Raw genomic sequence first — 20244 nt, forward strand, 5'->3', positions numbered from 1 at the left:
ACGTCGTCGTCTTCTTTGCTGCGGCGAATTTCGCATGCAAAGTCATCCTGGGCACGGTACACTTCCACCAGCTCTTCGTCATCGACTCGAGGCAGCGGTGGCGGGACCTGCAAGTCGTCTCGGGAAGGAGTCGCAAACTCGTCGCCATGTCACCAAGTACCCATAATAGCTTCTAGAGAATGCGGCGGCCACGGTGACCTCTCCCAAGCAGGGTGGCTTTTCCGGTTTAGCATTAGCGGTGGAGATTTTTTTACATGCGGGGTAGGCTTTGATGGCAGAGCTGGATATTTTTGGTAAAACCACTGCGGGAGCCGGTGACTCGGCCGGCAAGGAGAGGCACGCGCTCACGAGGGCTGGGCAGTTTCTCGCTCCTCAGGGGTTTTCGCCGGTTTTAGGGGCGGAGCTCCTCTTTCTCGGGGCAAGTCCCTCGTCGCGCCATCGCCGTGTCCACTAGTTCTCGAGGCGACTGCTAGAGGCGCAGCTGTGCAATAGTTCATAGGTCACCCGCTAGATGGCGCGCCACTGCTCAAGGTGGCGCGTCACAAGCTACTCATCATGAACACCTTGGAAGCGAAGGCAGCGGCGCGGAGATCTCGCGACGCGGGTGCAATGCGGGCCCGACGCCAAGACCCCGCGGTGAGAGCTCGCGAGGCCGAAGAAAGACGCCAGCGTCGGCAGCAATCACAACCCAGCACCAGCATCGAGGGCTCGCGCAGCCGAAGCAAAGCGGGCTCGTCGACAAGCGGATCCCGAAGTGAGAGCCCGCGAAGCAGAGGCGGCACGCAAGCAGCGGCAAGAGAACGTCGAATCGGAGCGGGCGCTGGATAATTGCATCGATATGTAAATAATAAACATCGTGTATATAAGTGTATATACTATCACCCCTATAACAACGTGTCGAGTCTTTATATGATGTGTGAGCGAATGTTTCACGGTTTTACCGATAAGTATTGGAGCTTCGCCCCACTCATCATCAATGACTTCGTAGAGATGGCGGGATTATTTTCTCTTTTTTTTCTGAAGCCACTGCGCGTTACTCGGACGCTCGGCGGTCGCCGCGAGGCACGCGCTCCCGGGCGCTCGGAAATTTCGTGGTGTTTTTTTTTAGATGCGACGCTGAGAGGAGCATCTCTTGCCAGCGGCCCTGTCCTGCGTGCGTCCGTCGTCCGCGTCCGCACAGCTGCGTCTCTCCTCCGCTCACTTCCTCTCCTCTCTCCGATAGCGAACACTCGCTCCCAACACCTGCAGTCGCGCTGCGCGCGGCTGCGCACTGTGCGCATATGCAGTACTCTCCCTCTCCGTGGTCTCCTCTCCTTCGGGCGCGCTCCGCATAGAAGCGGAGTGCCGCGCTCCGGCCGGTCTCTCAGTCGACGGTCGTCCACGCTTGCGCTTGCGCTTGCTTTCTTGCCGCACCCGACGATTGCTTGATACGATGCCAATGAAACCCCTTCAGCGTCGCATTACACCAGGGTTCCCGCGAGGGGAGGTGGGCATAATGTTTTCTGCAAGAGTGAACTTACGGCCAGTAACAACCGCTCCGCTTTTACAACAAGATAGGCGCGCAAATATAGTCAGACTGTATACAAAAAAAAACATACACTGTTGTACACCTGAACGCGAAACGCGAAGAAGAGGAAAAACACTCCTAACGCAGAGTTTATACACAACTATTATATAGCCAACAGAACCTGCAGACATGAAAATTAAACACGATGTATTTTTATGCATTGATGGGTACCTCAACCTGTTCGACTTTCTTTATCAGCAAAAATGTCGGCACAACCCATGTCGACAATCTCACGCAGAAACCTATTCGACCGTGCGATCATCCGCGCGTACAAAGAATATTAGAAGTATCCCAATAATAAATGAACGGCCACCCACATTCACGGCGGTTTGTACGGCTCAAACGATGATAAGGTAGTTTTAAGATACTCGCTTCGGCCTACCTTCGAACCGCCTTGGTGAAGCAGGAACATAAACCTTAAATCGGAGACTAGTTTTCACACTGAAGTTGTAAACGTTTCCGAACTACTGTTTGATGTCACGACATGGCCACCTATTTCCATACGTGTTCATTACGGAGGGATTATGGCCACAGAAAACGGCTGCAACCGTACTTCTAGCGTAACTATCCGGAACAAAATTATATGACAATTATAACGCTAAGACGACTCCAACATAGTCATCTCAGCTTCGCTCGCCATCCTCTTTTCCAGGGTGGAAAGACACAGAAATGCTTTACATTTCTGCATTCGAGATGAACTAAAAGCGCATCGTTGATACAAAAAATGAGCGCCAACTATCAGTTTACCTCGTATGCGCTGACTGCGAGCGGCGAGCCGTCTTACCATATCGGCTCGCTTATCTCGGAGCGCAAACGACTTTTGCCAGCAGCACACTTCCACGGGCGGCAGATTGTCGTCGTGCACACCAGACGCGCTCGGAACCAGTAGGCTACGTGACCGCATACGCCCTCAGTCTGTGCAGGCCTTTGGACATGGCTCATAACAGAGAGCAGTTCGTGCTGGTTGGGTATTCTGAAGACATTGACCGCAGGCCGCTTAAGTTCGTGGATCCCGTTCCTGCGTCTAGATTCTGCAGTGCGTGCGGCAACATTCCCAAACTGACGTTTATGCTTGTGTGCGGCCACAGCTTCTGCGAACCATGCTACAAGAGCTGCGCCACCACTTCGGAGTGTGTCTGTCCTCTGGACGGTGATGTTTGTGCCAGAGACGACGTTAGCAAGAAGGATTATCCAGCCGACCAGCTACTGAAGCGAAAGGTAAGGCGTGAGGGGGTGGGGGGGGGGGGGGGGGAAAGGCGGGCCGGGGCGGGGCGGTTTTACGACTGATTGGTCACATATAGGCGCGCTTCGTTTACTAACTTGTAACATGGTTTTGAGTATCGTCGGTGCGTTTACTTTGGGGAGTCAATAGCGGACGTAGTGAGGATGTTGAGCATCCTGGAATGCGCTCATTCTCGCTGTATCTCCTGATACAACGGATGATTTCCTAGACGTGTTGAGAAGCAACTAGCGGGCATATGTCAGCCGAGAATTTTGTGAAACCATGGGGTCGTTTACGCAAACCTCGTCGTCGTGGTGTTGTAAATAACGAAAATATTAAACTTGAATAATTCTATTTTCCTCAAGCGCTTACGTCAATTCAAAATATTTGTAAACTATTGTGGTAAAGGCTTTCAGCTTACCTTCGATCTAACGCAAACAAGATTTTTGCTCTGGAGATCTGCTTTTTGCTTCGTAGCGGTTGGAATTCCCAGCAAGATCAGCTGCTGGAGCTGCAGTACAGGAGGACAATTAATAAATTCGAGCTGGAGGACTTTTCATCGTACAGGGGAATACAAACAAATACGAACAAGGAGGCCCACAGCGTCCGAATTACGAGGCGACATCTGGGGCCGAATTCTCTAAAAAACAGGCGTCGCTTTGAAACGACGGGGTAGCGCCATGCAAATGCATGTGTTCTGGGGTTGGGGCCGTCGCTTTGGGGCGGCGGGCTGGAGCAATCACCGCAGAAAAGCGCCGTGGCGAGGGCGCGAAGCGACAAGTGAAGCGACGGGGGGGCAGTGGGTGTCACTTCGCGCCCTTGCCACGGCGCTTTTCTGCGGTGATTGCCCCAGCCCGCCGCCCCAAAGCGACGGCCCCAACCCCAGAACACATGCATTTGCATGGCGCTACCCCGTCGTTTCAAAGCGACGCCCCGTCGTTTTAGAGAATTCGGCCCCTGGTTGCAAGGTTCGAACGATTTGTGGATACACTGTCCTTTCACTCGTTAGAGTACACCCGCCCAATTCTTCACCAATATCACGGGGGGGTTGACCGTTCTGTCGATCAGTGTCGCGTGACGGAGTGATACGGCAAACTCTGGTAGAGTAGCCGCATGCGCACAGCAAAGGCCGCTGCTGCCGTCGTCTGCTAGGCTGTCCCAAGAGCAGACGGCCGAACGAACCTTGCCGAACGCACCTTGCGTTCGGCAACGCTGATTGCTGTTTTCAGTTGGCGCCACGTGCAACGTGTAGAAGAAACATTTCGAGTATGGCATGCAGTGGGATAAGCGAATAACAAAAATTGGGGGCGGCCGTCTGCCCTCTGAACAGCCCAGCAGACGACGGCAGCCGCGGCCTTTTTAGTGCGCATGCGGCTAATTTGCCGTATCACTACATCACGCGGCGCTGATGGACCGAATGGTCGATGCTCCCGTGATATTGCCGCGAACCATGCATTGGGTTTGTTTATTTGTGTTTCGCTTTTGCCGCCCGGCTGCGCCGGTCTGTGTTATCGGGGTTGTCTGTGCGCCAAGGTGGGCGCGTGTTTCGTTCTTTCTTTCTGTGCAGCATGTCTTATCTCTTCTGACAGGAAGAGCGTTTTGAATTAACGTGAGAAGCCTAGAACAATCTTCGTTGATCTACAGTGTTCTGGACACAATTCGACTGTTCGAGAAACCCTCGCGCCTATAGATAAATTCCCGTAGAGCAGATGCCGCGGCATTCGAATCGTCAACGCTCACCTTCGCACGTCACTTTGTTAACTGCTGCTTCGCCGCCTGTGTATTCTTTGAGCTGTTAGGGGAGCACAAGTTCGCTCCAATCAACTTGTTTTCCTTGAAGACAACTGCGTCGTCTTTGGCTTCGTGACAATATTGGGCGGGTGTACAGCCTCCCAAATGTTCAATAATATAGCGGGAGCGACGACCGACCGGCATGTCAGCGCCTTATCACGGTGTTTAGCAGCGAAATAGTCGAGAGTAAGCGCACGCGCATAGGGCTATCTGCTGTATGAGTGTTGTCTGCTACGCTGTTTTCTTGAGTGGTACACCCCCTGCCACTGCATTTGAATGACTTTGTGCCCCACGCTGCTTAGCTACCTTTGGCGGTAGCGAAACGGCCTTGCAAGATAAGAAAAACAGGGGGTGGTTTGCCTTAAGAAGAAAAGCGGTCAAGACAATGCTCCCACAACTGATAGTTTATGCGGATGCGCGTACCGTCGCCTATTTTGCCGGTGAACACCGTGATAAGGCGCTGACATGCAGATCGGTCGTCGCTCCCGCTATATTATTAAAACTTCGGGAGGCTGTACACTGCCTAGCAGTATAGGCCTGAGTAGTACGCTCAGTGCTACCGCTGCACCGATTAGGAAGAAGCCAGCTACGGCCCAAGCCATTCGTATCACGCGACTTCTATCCCGGCTGCGTTGCTAGATGGACTGGCTCGTCGTCGCCGATAAGATTCCGGAGCTCTGCTGGGGCTGTTTTTTGAAAAGCGGGGTATGAACATAAGCCCGACTTTTGGAGTGGTCTTGTTTCCTCTCTCAAACACACATACTTGTGGACACACGAATACGTTTGACATGATACATGCTGGGGACCGAAATTACGTTGGTGCCAGAGTGCCGCCAAAAAGCAGAGCCGGATGAATATGCAGCGTGACTTCGTTGAATGGGAATTAGAATTCGCAGCAGGCCGCATTGTCGAACAGCCTAAGCAAACCGAGCATGTGCGGAGCTTGTGAATCTATCAACTAGACAGAGCACCATCCATCGAAGACTGTGCGGTCCTTTGTTCGTCTTCAGTCGTATCGACACCGTCTGTATAAACATTTCCTAACGCGTCGTCCGCTTTCCAATGGGAGCGCTGGGAACGCTTAGTTCAGGCACTCATCCGCTATGTGGCGCGCGGCGGCGGTCGTCCCGCCTTACTTCACTGCTCTCGAGTGGCGAACACTGCGCCCATTTCTACTGCGTGTGTCTGTCAGCTTGCCTCAAAGGTGTGGGAGCGCTGCCTGGGGAACACTAGAAAAACTGTCAACTATTTTGCATAGTTTCCGAGAAGCGGCGCTGGCTAGCGGACATGAAAGCGTCTAGGAAGACCACGGAGCGGGAAAGAGTGAAAGCGAGCAACAGTAGAGTGGCTGTAGAGCAATCTATCGCTCACGCGTTGGGCAAGAAATATACAGGCGGCGCTGGTCGTATCCTCCTTGTACAGGCGACCAGTGATTTAGCCGTCACGGGCTGCACAGACGTGCGCGCGTTTCAAAGAATTATCGCGGAATGATCGGTGCAATCACGTAGAATGAGTTCCACGTCGAAGTTCCGGAAGCAGCAGCACGGAACTGTATTGCCACCTGCTTTCGGCATACATGGCCATCGCTGGCTGTTGCGCAACAACAAGCCTCCACACAGCGTTACCACACTGCTGGTCTTCCGTTGCAGGCTACTGTGACAGAATGAGATACCTGGCGGCTGATATCCTTATTAATAAGTGTTAGTATATTATTAAAATAAAAAAAAATTATTATATTATATACCTAGGCTCATATCCTTGATTAACTGTTTGGCGTAAACCGTGTTGCCCTAGGGATGAATTTACAAACCCGTAACTGAAAACGACGGACATGCATTCTCGTCAATTCATGAATGAGGTGGAGGAATAAACATCGCTATGTAGCAGTTTTCCTCGGGGAAGACTCGTACTTCCCGGACCCCTTTTGAGACCGTTATGCTTTTTATCCTTGCGCCACCAGCCATAGCTGGTCGTCAGGCAACGTTAGTCGTTACGCAGTCCTTGTTAGTACGCTATCGTCGATGTAGCCTCTCTTGGCTAAATAGGTAAGACATAGAGTAACAGGTAGCCTGCGAGCGTTAGATGCTTTGCGTAGCTGATTTTCTAAATTAACATCCATCCTGGATATTCAAAAAGCATCCTGCATAGCAAAATACCTACACTTTTCTCTCCAGCCCATTGTCCCCATTGTCGTGAAATGAACCCATTTCCTCTTTTAACCAATTTGCGGTTGTACGTAGTGCTTACTGTATTTATTCATACTCGAGCTCGGTTACTTTCTCTACTATTCTCAACTATCTCGACTATATCGAGCCTATCTCGACTATCTCGAGCCTATCTAGACTTTCTCGACTATCTCGAGCCGAATTTCTCAACTATCGGCTTACTGTAAACCGGTTTGGTTTATATAAAACCACATGCTCGGAGATCGCCTAAAATGCCTAGAATGAGCTATGACATCCTGCGCTTGCCGCGGGGCAAAACCGTACAAGTATATCACAAGGGTGAGACACCTGGTTGTAGAGGCCTCGTTTCGTATTATGTGAGTATATGAGGCTAGTACCTGTATAGTGAGGAAGAATGAAATAATTAAAAATCATGGAAGAGATGCGGAGGGGAGGGGTTCAACACCAGATGAGTAGGTCATTTCGAGGGCAACAAGGAAGGGGAAGGGCAGTTGAGGAATGAGAGGAGGAAGAATGAGAAGGGAGATTGGAAGAAGAGGGACAGGTGAAGGAAGAAGAGGAGGGGGCGTCACATCTGGAGGGAGGCAGCTCGATACTCGGACGTCAGTCTTTATAAAAAATAAAGCCTCCACTCTGTGGCCTTACAAAGGGGACCGAGACTGTACGATTCGATTTCCCTTCCAGCGTAACAGGAATATACGTCAGAGATATTTAACCCTTCCGTTGTGTCTACTTACTTTTTCAGGCGGATTTTTCGGCAGAAGCGCGGTCGTCGCAATTTGGCTTTAGCAAAACAAAATTGGAGGCGTTATTTCCCATTTCCAGTCACTACTAAGGTTTCTGTCTTTCTCGTAGGTGCACTGCTGGAACGAAATCAACGGCTGTGGTGTCGTCCTCCCGGCTTCTCAAGTAGGCGAGCACGTTCGCGAGGATTGCCAGTACCACGTGACCCGCTGCCCGTCGTGCTCGGCGGTGGTGCTGAACCTCGACATGTGTGCACATCTGAAATCCCGATGTGCAGCGCTTCTAGTGCAAGCTTCACCCGAAGCGTCACCGAGGGCTGATGACAACGAAAGGGCGCATTTTATGGCGTTGGAGAAAAAAATAGAGCAGAGAGTACACCAGCTAGACGCTAAGCTTGCTCAGTTGTCCTTGAAAAGTGACTCTCTGAGTGACAGACTTTCCGAACTTTGCCAAAATGATAATGATTTGAAGGAATCACTCATAGAACAGTTTCGGCTAGCCTGCTCCGAGATAAAATCTTTTTACTCAGATCAGCGTGAACCGTTGATGACCGCTTCCGTCCAAATTCTAGATTGTTTGGGAAAGACGGAAGCTGCTGTGAGAGCTCTGGTAGCGCAGGAAAAAACGACCGAACAGAGACTTGGCGAACTAGATGCTAAGCTCGCTCAACTTTTGTTAGAGAGTGGCGCTCAGGCCAAAAAACTCGCTGATCTTTGCCACAACGATAACAGTATGAAGGAAGCACTAACGAAACAGGTTGCGCCTGCTTTAGATCGCAACGCACCTGAAATACAAGCCCTTTTTACTGAAAAATGCGAATCTTTGATGACCGCCATAACCTCAGCACTGACGTTGGCTCCAAGTGACAGAAACACGCATCAGCAGGTTGTAGCAGGATATGCGACACTCAAGGAAAAGGCAGTGAAAAATGGTTGGTCTGGGAACATGAGCGAAAAAGTATATATACGGCGGTATTTAGTGTCCTGGGGAATTTACTTCGAAAAAGAAGGGAACAGCGTGTATCTGTATTTGCGCGTCCAATTGCACGAGGGTAAAGAGGACGACTTTCTCGAGTGGCCATTTACGAAAGAACTGAAGCTCAGCATCATCCACCCGCAGACGCGACAAGAACGGGTGCTCTGCACGACGCCAGACGTGTCTGAGGTTTTCAGGAAGTATTATTGTAGACCAATAGGAGCCAGCAATGTAGGTCCATATTTTCCTAAAACCAAAGTTGACCTAAGCGACATAGAGAGTGATGGTTATGTTGAAAGAGATCAGCTGCTTGTAAGGCTCGAGGTGGGCTCGTGATTGTATCTAAGCAGGAACAGTTGATTATCTAATCCCGCTTCAGTCCAGCGCACCAGATAATGTTAGAAATAATCGCACGTTTAACCGGGTGGTTTGTCAGTACACCGTTTCATAGGTATTAAAGTACAGAAACACGCTTCTGCGTACTTAATGTACAACCAAAACACAAAGCATGCTCTCTTTCAGATTAGACGCATACCTTAAACCGACTTTCTATAAATAAAGTTCGCTCTAATGATCTGATGTATCCGTTGTGATTTCAATCGCAAGCAAGGAAAGAACTTATCAAGCAGAACAGGAAATACAAAAGAAGTGGTTCCTGTCTCTGTGTATTTGGAGGTTAGCCCGTAAATTTAAAGGCTTGTATTGGCCTTGACGGCAGGAACAATACTTCGGTAAAAGGCTGGCGTTGGGGGCAGGTTCGAAAGAATATTTTCTTTCTTTGGCTATATAAACGATAAAATTACGGTGCTTCTGATTTCAATCCTCCGAAACAAAGAAATACAGGCTCAATTTATTTTTGAGAAATTGTCTATAAGTGCAAAGCATTGTTTCGATAGCGGGAGCTACTGAGTAGCACTTACGCATGTAGGTGTTTGCATGTTCGCGCATGGGTGTGTCTGCCGCTCCGTTACGTTCCTCCCGGAAAGAGAGTGGTTATGAGGTATTCGGGCACACCACCGGTTTATGGGAGCGAAAGGGGGGTCCAGAACGTCGCATTAGCAGGATTTAGAAACGTGAATAACAAAAAATTCCCCGGTAAAAAAAAAACATTCGCTAGATTTGTCAAGGCGGCACAGGCCCGAATGCACAGAATTTGTTAAATGGTTAACATCAGTCGACCGTCAATCCCGCTAACATTGGTTTATAGGCTCTTCCGCTCTCTCGCGCAGTACGCCGCGCTAATGCTATGGACCCCTTCACAAGAACGCCACCAGCGCGGCTCGTCCTTTTTCTCGCCAGAAATCTATGTGTTACCAGAATAAACGGAAAGCGTTCTGCGGATGATTTTGTGTCCCTGCGCGAACTATGCCCCACAGCCATTTTAAATATATAGGAAATATAACTTGTATCCATTGTGATGTGAGGTGTAGGTATCACACTTAGCGGGTTAATGATGTACATACTTTTCGAAGAATTATTGAATGCATGTATTTCGCCTCTATCCGCGCATTAAAGAAGGCCCTTACATATAGACTATTTGCCTGCTGTCCAGTGAACCAGAATTATTGCAAAAAGTTCACATTTCCACGGAATGGTGTTCTCGGTGATGCCGGAGCAAATCTTGAAGATCGTTGGACGCACGTTTTTGTGGTTTGGACAAAGTACATGCTGCGCATATTTTAAAGTTTGAGGTAATAAGACACTTGAAGAAGTCGTCGCTCGTTTGAAAATGTAAATACATGATGTTAAGTCAATATTTTGGGGGGACATTAGTTATTGCTCGTCCTCGCCCTAAATTAATTGTTTTAGACAGAATAGTGCAACATTCGCGTAGTTTCCCCCCAAAAAAGATGGAGGAAGCTCACACGAACGCGCAAGACGTATAGCGAAGCTGTACGCAACCTTCACGTCCACCCCGAAGGTTTAGGTCCACGATTGTAGCCGATTTGCTTCTTCTTCACTTGCGCAACGATCTTTCCTCCATCATTGTTGCTTTAAGTGCGATGTTCTTTCATTATTTTGTAAGTGATAATCATTACTCATCACCTTGGAGGGGCGTACGCTATGACGTGCCGTTCTCGTTCCGAGCAAGTGTTGCCACGCTTACAACGAACGCTGGAGCTTTTCTTTTGTCATTCTTGGCCAATCACCTTAACTGGGTATGCTTGGCTTGACAAGCGTGTGCAGGGGACGCTGGGTGGTCGTCGCGAGGCACGGACACACGACCTTTCGGCATTTTCTGGGTTTTGTTAATTGCCGGGTGGTCGCCGCGAGGCCCGCACTCACGTGCGCGCGCTCGGCAATTTCTTGGTATTTGTAACTCCGGACACTAATGAATGAATGAATGACCTTTATTTGGGAAGAGGCCTGAGGCCCTGGTGGGGGTTGGGGGGAAAAGGAAAAGGGAAGACCCGTATTACAAATAATGATCACATGACGTTGTAATCGTTTAGAGTTCCTCTTCCGGTTAGCTGCAGGCACGGTTTGAGTATTCACATAGGCACTGGTCGTTGGTATGTGGAGCACTGTTCACACTGTTCACACGAGGTTCACACGAGTACAGTCGCGTGCACGAACACTTCAAAAAAGGGTGGGAGTCAGTCAGCCACTATACAACTCTGTACAGACCACTTTGTACAGCAAAGTTTGCTACCCTTTCAAGGGTGCGTGGATCGCCTCTAATAAGCTGCAAGTGCTCAGATAGTGATTGTGGGGCCGCCTGGGACTCTAGGAGTTGCTCTCTGCCACTTGAGAATGCTGAACAAGACCAAATTAAATGAAAGAGGTTGGGGATAGTATGTGCCGCACAGAAGGTACATTTAGATGCCGAAGCCTGATTTCTTGTCCATTTAGAAACGACGTCCGGTGTGTAAGCCGCATCCGCATACACCTTGTTGGCGAATACTTCTTCTCGTCTCGATAGCGTCTTTAAAGGTGTCAAAAAACCAGGTGGGGAAGCTTCAGCTAATCGTTGTCTGCTGAGTAGTTTGAATCGTCGGTACTCTTGTTGCCAGTTGGTAGTGGGTACGTCTGTTTGGGCGGACGCAGCGCACTCAGTGACGACAGGGGGGACCAAGGGAGGATTTCGTACACACTCCCGGGCAGAATTATGTGCCAGTTGGTTGCCCTGCGCTCCTGGTGTATGTGCTGGGGTCCAAGCCATGCGGACTTTGATTCCTTCAAAGCTGAGTTCTTGTACCGTTTTTAGTATGGAATTAGCTGTAAAATTTTGCGTGAAGGCTTTGTTAAGCTCCCTGAGTGCCACGTAAGAGTCTGTTACGACTCTGAATTTCCTTGTTTGTAGCTGTTCTGAATGATTCTGAATTCTTTGTAGAGCGCCTAATATTCCAAAGAGTTCCGCTTCGTCGGTCAGTCCACACGTGTTAGTAATAGTGCGAGACCCATCCAGCTGAGGAAGTTCTGGGCACTTCCATGCGATAGCTGCAGCAGTGTCAGTAACGGCAGCATCGGTAAAAAGATCAACTTCGCCTTCTTCTTTGTCGTTGGACAGTTTTTGCACATATCTTTCCCTGGCCTCCGGGTGACGCCGAGAAATGGGGCGCCGACGAATGATACCAAGGAAGGGTCTTTCCCATGGTGGAAGCGTTTTCTGGACAGTTCTGGGGTCAAATTCACTTTTTAGAAGGTCCCACCTTTGTATGGCACGTCCCTGAGGAGTATGCTCGAGATGGTTTTGAAATCGTAGTTGAGTTTCTTCGACCAAGTTAATAACAGGTGGTAGGGAGACAGATTGCTCAAGGATGTCCGTTCTTGTATGCCTTGGAAGTCCAGTAACCGTCCTGATTAGTGTCCGGTTCAGAATACTGAGTTCTTGGATTTGTCGTAACTTGAACTCATACACGGGGAAACCATATGTCATCCTGCCGTGGGCTACAGCACGGGCTAACATGAGGCAAGAGTTTTGCTGAGAACCGCCATACTTGTTAGAAATTCTTGATATTAGATGCATAGTGGATCTCCATGAGGTACGTAGATGTCGTATCCACGCATTAGGGCTATTACAACTGCTCACTTGTAGGCCCAGTAGTCTAATGGTACCATTCTTGGAGTCGATACTTGCCTGGCCAATTTGGAGTCGGATGACTTGCGCTGGATTTGTGGAGTGTTTGCCATCAATGCTAAGAAACTCAGTCTTGTTTGGGGAAAGGTTCAAATTGAAGTTCAAAAGGGACGTTTCAAGGCTGAAGACTGCAGCTTGTAGTTCAGTTTGCATAAGGTCTTTGTTGTCATAATCCGCCGCTTCAGTCCATACGACGATATCGTCGGCATAGAATGCAAAGCGAGCGGCTGAGTCCTCTTCCAGTTTGCGGGCGACTCTGCTCATAGCTAAGTTGAAGAGGAGTGGACCAAGAATAGAGCCCTGCGGAACTCCTCTGTCAAGATAGTACATCGTGGGTGATTCATCTCGGGGATTTAGTCTGATTGGCCGATGCTCAAGAAAATTGCGGATCCATACTTGAGCCTTCTTACTTGGGAAAGCCACGGCGAGTTCGTGTAGGATCCCCTCTTGGCTGACGTTATCAAATGCTTTCTGCATATCAAGCGCCAGAATGTAATCCGGGAGTTGTTTTCGAGATGTACGATTTACGACTCTTCGGAGCAACCAAAGGTAGTCGTGCGTACTAAGATTAGGTCTGAAGCCGGTTAGCGATGGATGAAACCAACCTATGCGCTCGAGATGGAACTGAAGTCGGTTGTTAATTAATCGCTCGATGACCTTGCACAGGATCGGAGTTAGTGCAATAGGTCGCAGATTTTCGGGTCTTCGGGCGTCTTTACCAGGCTTCGGGATGGGATGAATGATAGTCGTCTTCAAGTGCTCGTGGACTTCTCCCGTTTCCCATGATTCGTTGACAACACTCAGAAGGGCTTCATGGCCGTGCGTTGGTAGATTGCGGAGATCTTGCCAAGTGATTTTATCATGGCCCGGGGCGGATCTAGATTTGCCTTGAGCGAGCGCAACGTGGAGTTCTGCCAGGGTAAAAGGAGTGTCAAGTTCTTCTAGAGGGTGTGGTATGTCGATGTCGGGAAGAGATTTTAGTGCCGTTTTATCCTTCGTAGCATGTGGAAAGAGAGTCTTGATAATAGTTTCCTCTACGTCGTAATAGTCAGACTGCAGTCTCATTTCGTCAATGATAGGAAGCTTTGTCTTTCCTTTGCCACAAAGGCTGCGAAAGATGCCCCATAAGTGAGAAAGGCCTCTCTCTTGACCGAGCCGATGGCAAAGATTTTGCCAGTTTTCACTTTGTAATGTCTTTTGGTAATCGTTGATTTTCTTGTATATGCGTTTCAGTTTAATGAGGTCAGGGTGACGTTTGCCACGTTCTCGATACTTCCTGGTGAGACGTTGAGCCGTTCGGAGCAACCTATGCATATGGATATCTCGGTTGTCAACCTCAACAGTGCCGATGACTGATTCGGCAGCTGATGTACGAGCATCGGAGACGGCATGTAAGAACTCGGGGAGGTCCGGGCGGGCGTTGATTTGAAAGAAGGATCGAAAGAGATTCCAGTTTGTTACGGTATACGTATGTTTCGGGCGAAGCTTTTTACTGTTAAGATGAAGGAAGATGGGGAAATGGTCGCTACCCCAAGTGGAGTCTTGAGTGTGCCATTTCTTGATTATACCAGGTGTAGTTATCGTGAGGTCCGGTGTGGTGTCCCGCTGAGAAGTGTGAAGCCCAACTCTGGTCGGTACAAATGGTTCATTTCTTAGTTCGAGGGAGCTGAGTTCGAGGGCTTGTTCTAAGAGTTTTCCTCGTATATCGGAGTGAGAGTATCCCCATAGGCTACTTTTTGCATTAAAGTCTCCTCCAATAATTATAGGACCAGAAAAATTCAGCGAAAAGAGGTGAGTTATCCAGTCGTAGGTGTCTGTAGTTTTGGAATTGCATTGTGGCCTGTAGTAAACGGAGACGACAAGCATGGGTTTGCCTCCAGGAGGTTGGATTTGAACGACGATAACCTCCCTATTAGAGTTGCTAGCAGCATCCCACCTATGTTGAACGGCCTGGCAAGATTTATGAACCAGTACCGCAGCTTGTCCAATGGCGGTTTTTGGTTTTGCCGGATCTTTGGAAGCATGAGCAATTTTCGGGTCCATAAAGGTAGTGTATTCAGGAATTTTATACGGTCCCCTAGTTTCTTGTAAAAGTAAAGCAAGAGGCCGCGTCGTAGATATCTGATACTTAAGCAGAGGTCCATTTTGGGTGATGCTGCGGCAATTCCATTGTATAATCAACCGATTGGCAACGGGAAGCGACGAAAGAGTCATTTAGTGGGTCCGCTTCTTCTTGCATTAACAACCTCCGGGTCGACCATTTGGAGCAATTGGCGCATTTGTTCGGCTACCTGCTGCAAGTCATTTCTAAGGCAGTTAAACTGTCCCTGTAATTCACTGATGCCATTAAAAGCTTTCTGCCATTCTTTTGAATTCTCGAATTTGATTTTGGCATCACGTTGGACGAGCATCTGTTCCGTTATGGGTTGTGAGCAGGCCCCTGAAGACTGCGATTGAGGAGCCTTGTTCTTTTTTGTGCGTGACCTGCTCCGTCTATGAGACTCCTGTTGAGAGGCTGGCGAGACTGACCGTTTCGTATCGTTGGATTTACGGATGAAGTTCAGTTCCCTACGCAGTAGATGAAGCTCTGATCGAAGTTCCTGCAGTTCCTTTTTAAGCTGGGCGTTTTCAAGCATAATAGGGTGGTTTTCCGGAATAGACTCGGTGGCGCCTACATTTCTATTCTCGAAAGCTTCCTTTTCATGCCTTCCAACAGCAGAGGCCCATGAGACACCACTTGTGGCTTGACGGCTCGCAGGCCGACTTCCATTGGCTTTGGTGCCCTCCTTCTGGAAATCCTTTTCATCTTTTTTCGGCAGCCTGCTAGGACACACTTTGCTGACAGCAAGGTGTCCTGTTTTTTGGCACGCGACGCAAAAGATCGTTGAGTCACATTCATCGCCCCCAGCGTGCGGCCTACCGCAGTCTATGCACACACTGGGCGAAGGACAAAATTTGGCCATGTGTCCCAGGTTATGACAGTTGAAACACACGATTCTCTTTGGTCTGTATTCAGTCACTCGTATCAGCTCCATGTAATATTTGACAACTTTCGGGAGCGTAGTTGAGTCGAATGTAAGGATTGCCCGGTCGGATTTGCCGATTTTTTGTACTGAAAGTACGTCTGCCTGTTCGCATCTGATCCAGCTTAAGATTGTCTCGTTGCTTTCGTTTGGGTCAACCTGGATAACACCTCTAATCGTGTTTTTGTTTGATCGCTTGAGTTCAACGACAACTTCAAGGGTTTCAAGCTTGCCATTTTGTCGGAAAGTGAGGTGGTCAATTTCAGTTAACTTGGCGGCGTGATTTTCATCATACAGTACGATATTTGCACTGTTTGCAGCATCATCAAAGGTTACCGCGGCCATTTCAGCCAATTCGGCGCTAGGGGCCGTGAGGCCAATAGCACTGGCGATTGCATGTCTGGGTATCTTTCGTATTTGAATCTTTGCTAGTGGTCCGAGTTGTAGCAAATGACGTGACCGACTCACCCTGTCAGTTCTCGTGGGCCGCTTCTTTCTTGAAAGAGGGACACGTTGCCACCCCTCTGAACCGGGGACTTCGTCGTCTGGGTCGTCCATTTCATCGGTGTCCGTTTGTGTTCTCGATGGAGGAACCACTTCGCCGTTCGGTGGGCCTTGTTGTAGCGTCGACATATCCATGCTATCTTGCCGTCCTTCTTCAAAGAGCGTACGCAATGGCGCCGATGTAGCGCCCTCCGTCGCACTCGCAGCAGTGGCAGCAGCCGCCGCACAAGCAGCCGCCGCCACGCCGGCAGCTGCGTTCGAAGTGGGACGCGGCTTGAAGGGCTTTTGGCGGGTTAGGGTAACCGTCGTTCCGGAGGTTCCAAGGTCACCTTTCGGTGCTGCGATGTCCCAAGTGGCCTAATTTTCGCTTCCAGAGGTGCAGCACATACTCAAGAGGATGATGAAGCACTTCGAAAGGGATTCGCGTCGCGGAATTGAGCTATCACTAGCGAAATTCCACAGCGCATGCGAAACCCGTCTTCACCGTTCGGCCCTCTGGCGGCCGATCTCCGGACACTAAAAAATTACTATTTTTAAATAGCTTCTCTAGTAATATATAAATTTTTTCACGAAGAAAATATGCAGGAAATATGAAATGCAAAATATTGCTCGCGCGAGCCTGGACCGCGTGGCGCCATTCCAAGAGGGTCGACCGTAACAAAAGGCTCTAGTAGGTGGAAAACGAGTGGTCGTACGCGAGAATATTGAATTTACCCGATGAAACGTCCAAGCGAGCAGATACACGTCCATTTTTATAAATGTCGTCCGAATTGACCAACAAGTACAATGGGTGTGGCTTTTTATTGTCTACCTTTTTACTGTCTACGTGGTCTAGCTATGAATATTTAAAACTGCCAGTGACTCCAATGACTAGCAATGACTGCTGTGCTACTGCAAGATGAGGAAGCACAATTAAGGTCGGGCTACACTAAGACTGATAAGGACTGATAATTCGAAAATGAAGTTATTGCTACTAAGCAATACTAGGAATCATACTTAAAACTAACTAAGATGACCTCCAAATTGTGAAAATAATCAGTCTTCTACTAAATAAGCATTCAGAAAATTAATTATCAGTTTGCTGGTCAATATCAATCAGTATAATCAGGATAGATTGGTCCAAATGCGTTATTGGAACTCTGAGAGTACAATGCTGCAAGCGCTTCAGTAGTTAATTTAAGAGCATGAGAACGGTGAACATAATTGCAAGAGGTATGGATTGTGAGTCATTTTTAGGTGAATGATTACTTGCAGCCGTCCGAAGTGAATCCTAAATGCTTAGAGAGACTCAAAGAATCCATCATAAGAGTTTCCCTAAATTGTTTTTTATAACTCTGTGTTAAAGGTGAACTAGCAGGGGAAACACAAGACAACGCAATAAGTAAGCAAGGATAATTTGTCCTATAATTGCACTACGAGCAGTTTCTCTGTGGGGAGGTTTTTTCAAACCTCGCATACATAATGTTACGTACGAGAGAATGCGACACACTAAAGGAGCCATGAAGGCAAAACACAAGTTTGGCTCATTCGAAAGGTTGCCTCGTTAGAATCATACTGACACCACTTTTAACGTACTAATTGCTCAAATGAGCTATATAATTAGGGGAAAAGGGAATAGCCATGCGACCCACTAGCTCATTTGCCATAACAGAACCTGTGATGTCCAGCTGTGCGTTTGGCTTAAGCCGTCAAAAGGGAACGCAATTTAGGCAGAGCTTATACGCTTGCCGAACGAGCTATTTGCGCCTAAATGCAATGCATATTCATTTTACAGTAGTAAGAATGGTGCGGTAAACAACAAAAGTTACGAAAATACACGTAAACATAGAAGTACCAATGCGCACTGCTGTTGGTACTGGGCGCACTATGCTTGTTTTAGGTGCACAGCAGTCCCACGCTTTGTTGTTGTGTTTGACGACGCTGGCCGCTTGGCGTAAGTCACGTTGCCTTACGTGACCCTCTTTGTCAAGCATACCCCATGCTTCACGAAGCGATTACTTTCTACCGTAACAAAAACAAGCCAGGTGTAAATACGGTCAAAAACAGGAGCGGCGGAGTGCTCAGTATGCTAGCGCCACCTCGGAGGTTTGACGGCAAACAAGGCTGCAAAGGGTAATGGCGCATTGGAAGTCTGTTTGTATACACGCTGTTATGACTCCATTGTAGACGTCACCAAAACACGATTTGGCGGGAGAATCAAAATTTTAACATAAATTGAATAATTTCTCAGTGAATACGGTATCATTTGCTGCAGCGCAAGCGCTGGGGACGCTATAAAATTGCCGAACTAAATCAAACCGCCACTGAATATGCCAAACAACTACCAAAAGAAAATTGGCTTCAACTATGCGATATTCTTCAATGGACCCTAACCACACGTAATACTTGGTACTTAGACCCTCAATAGAAATGGCACTTGGCACTTAGACCCTAAATGGAACCCTAAATAGCAAGAGTGAATCCCAACGAAGCATCATTCGGACCATACATTTGTTTCAAGTTTTCCCAAAAGCCCTTCTACACAAACCCTAACAGATCGATACCTCAACACCAGCAAGAACTTTTCCCCGCCCCCATACACAGGACTGCCGAATGACCTAGTTGACAGAGACTTCCACATTTACTAATTGGAATCAGCTCTCTCAGAATGCAAGAAGAATAGCGCTCCCGGACCAGACCAAGTAACTTACAGGCTTCTGGCAAACCTGGACGGCAATTCCCTAGATCATCTACTTCACCACCTTAATACCCACTGGTCGTCTGGTCGCCTTCCTCCCCAATAGAAAACCGCGGAGATACGCTTCATACCTAAGCCCAACAAGTCACCTCATCCGAACAACTTGCGCCCGATATCCCTCACATCCTGTGTGGATAAGCTGGTAGAACGGCTTATACTGAGACGTCTTCAACCATTTTTGGAGGACAGAGGCCTCTTCCCCTATACTATGTATGGGTTCCGCAAACACCTCAGTACCCACGACATTCATCTTCCAAAAAAAAGAAGTCTTGGCGCCGGCTACCCGTCATTCTCCGAGGGCCATCCTAGCACTTGATCTTAAAGGCACCTTCGGTAACGTTTTACATTCAGCTATTCTCTCCCGGCTCAATCAGACTGGATGTGGCCATCGCGTCTACTCCTAAATTTCAGATTTTTAACCCAACGCCAGGCTATCGTGAAAGTTTGAGACCTCACCTCGGATCTTATTTTGCTTGGTGATTGGGGCACGCCGCAAGGTGCCGTATTGTCCCCACTTCTGTTCAATCTGGCCTTACTCGACATGCCCAAACAACTGGATGCCATCCCCAAGATACATCATGCTCTATATGCAGATGGTATCACCATATGAACAGATACTGACTCTATAGAGAACACAAGATGCTCTCCAAGAACCGACGGACATTGTGCAGTCTTACGCATTGTCAGTGGGTCTTCAATACACACCTCATTAGTCCTAAATAATAATTGCGCGCAAGCACTCACCTGCTCGAACTATTGAGCCCATCTCCGTACATTTGGACGGCCAGGATATCAAACCCAGTTCTTCAATCAAAATTCTCGGTCTCACCATACAAGCAAATACCCGGAACAATCTGACCTTGTCCAAATTATCCAAGACATTCACTCAAGTTACGCACATGCTCCGACGCATCTCTAACCGCCATCCGGGCCTGAAAGAACAACATATGATTAGACTGATTCGAGCACTTCTGATCTCTAAAGTTACCTACGTTGCTCCATACCTCTGCCTCACGCAAGGATACTTAAACGCCCTTGACAAGTTCATACTCAAGGCATTCAAGCAGGCATTAGGCCTGCCTATGAAGACATCTACTCTGCGGCTTCTACATCTGTTGCTTCAGAATACGGTTTCAAAATTAATTGAAGACCACCTTGCCAGCCAACGTGTCCGGCTCACTCAAGCACCTGCGGGCCTTGGGTTACTCAAACGCATACGTCTCGCGCACCCAGCATCCCCTCCTGCTCTTCTAGTCCTCCCCGAGGCTTGGAGACCTGCTGTACGGCTTCGTCCAATACCGAAGAACATGTACCCTGATCTCCACCCGGGCAGAAAACAAGCACGGAGTCAAGCCCACGAGAACATCTATGGGAACTGCCGCGTATGGACGTCGCGTATACAGACGCTAGCTCG

At 48.6% G+C, this 20244-nt stretch overlaps 1 protein-coding gene across 1 annotated transcript; it reads left to right on the forward strand.

The window, feature by feature from the left end:
• The first annotated feature begins 2373 nt into the window (after window positions 1–2373).
• On the forward strand, window positions 2374–9826 carry LOC144137985 (uncharacterized). Its single transcript, XM_077670017.1, has 2 exons — window positions 2374–2785; window positions 7622–9826. Exons 1-2 carry the CDS (start codon window positions 2501–2503, stop codon window positions 8819–8821), a joined length of 1485 nt encoding a protein of 494 aa, XP_077526143.1. The 5' UTR covers window positions 2374–2500; the 3' UTR covers window positions 8822–9826.
• The last annotated feature ends 10418 nt before the right edge of the window (window positions 9827–20244 follow it).

This window comes from Haemaphysalis longicornis, unplaced genomic scaffold (assembly GCF_048455015.1).
Source record: "Haemaphysalis longicornis isolate Haplotype H1 unplaced genomic scaffold, Haemaphysalis longicornis Haplotype H1 scaffold_5, whole genome shotgun sequence".
In the NCBI taxonomy this organism is placed as follows: Eukaryota; Metazoa; Arthropoda; class Arachnida; order Ixodida; family Ixodidae; genus Haemaphysalis; species Haemaphysalis longicornis.

Excerpts from the sequence above, each read along its gene's own strand:
- LOC144137985 (XM_077670017.1), top strand. The coding sequence starts at position 2,501 with ATGGCTCATAACAGAGAGCAGTTCGTGCTGGTTGGGTATTCTGAAGAC. Across the intron at positions 2,786-7,621 it reads ACCAGCTACTGAAGCGAAAG|GTGCACTGCTGGAACGAAAT; the intron begins GTAAGGCGTGAG and ends TCTTTCTCGTAG.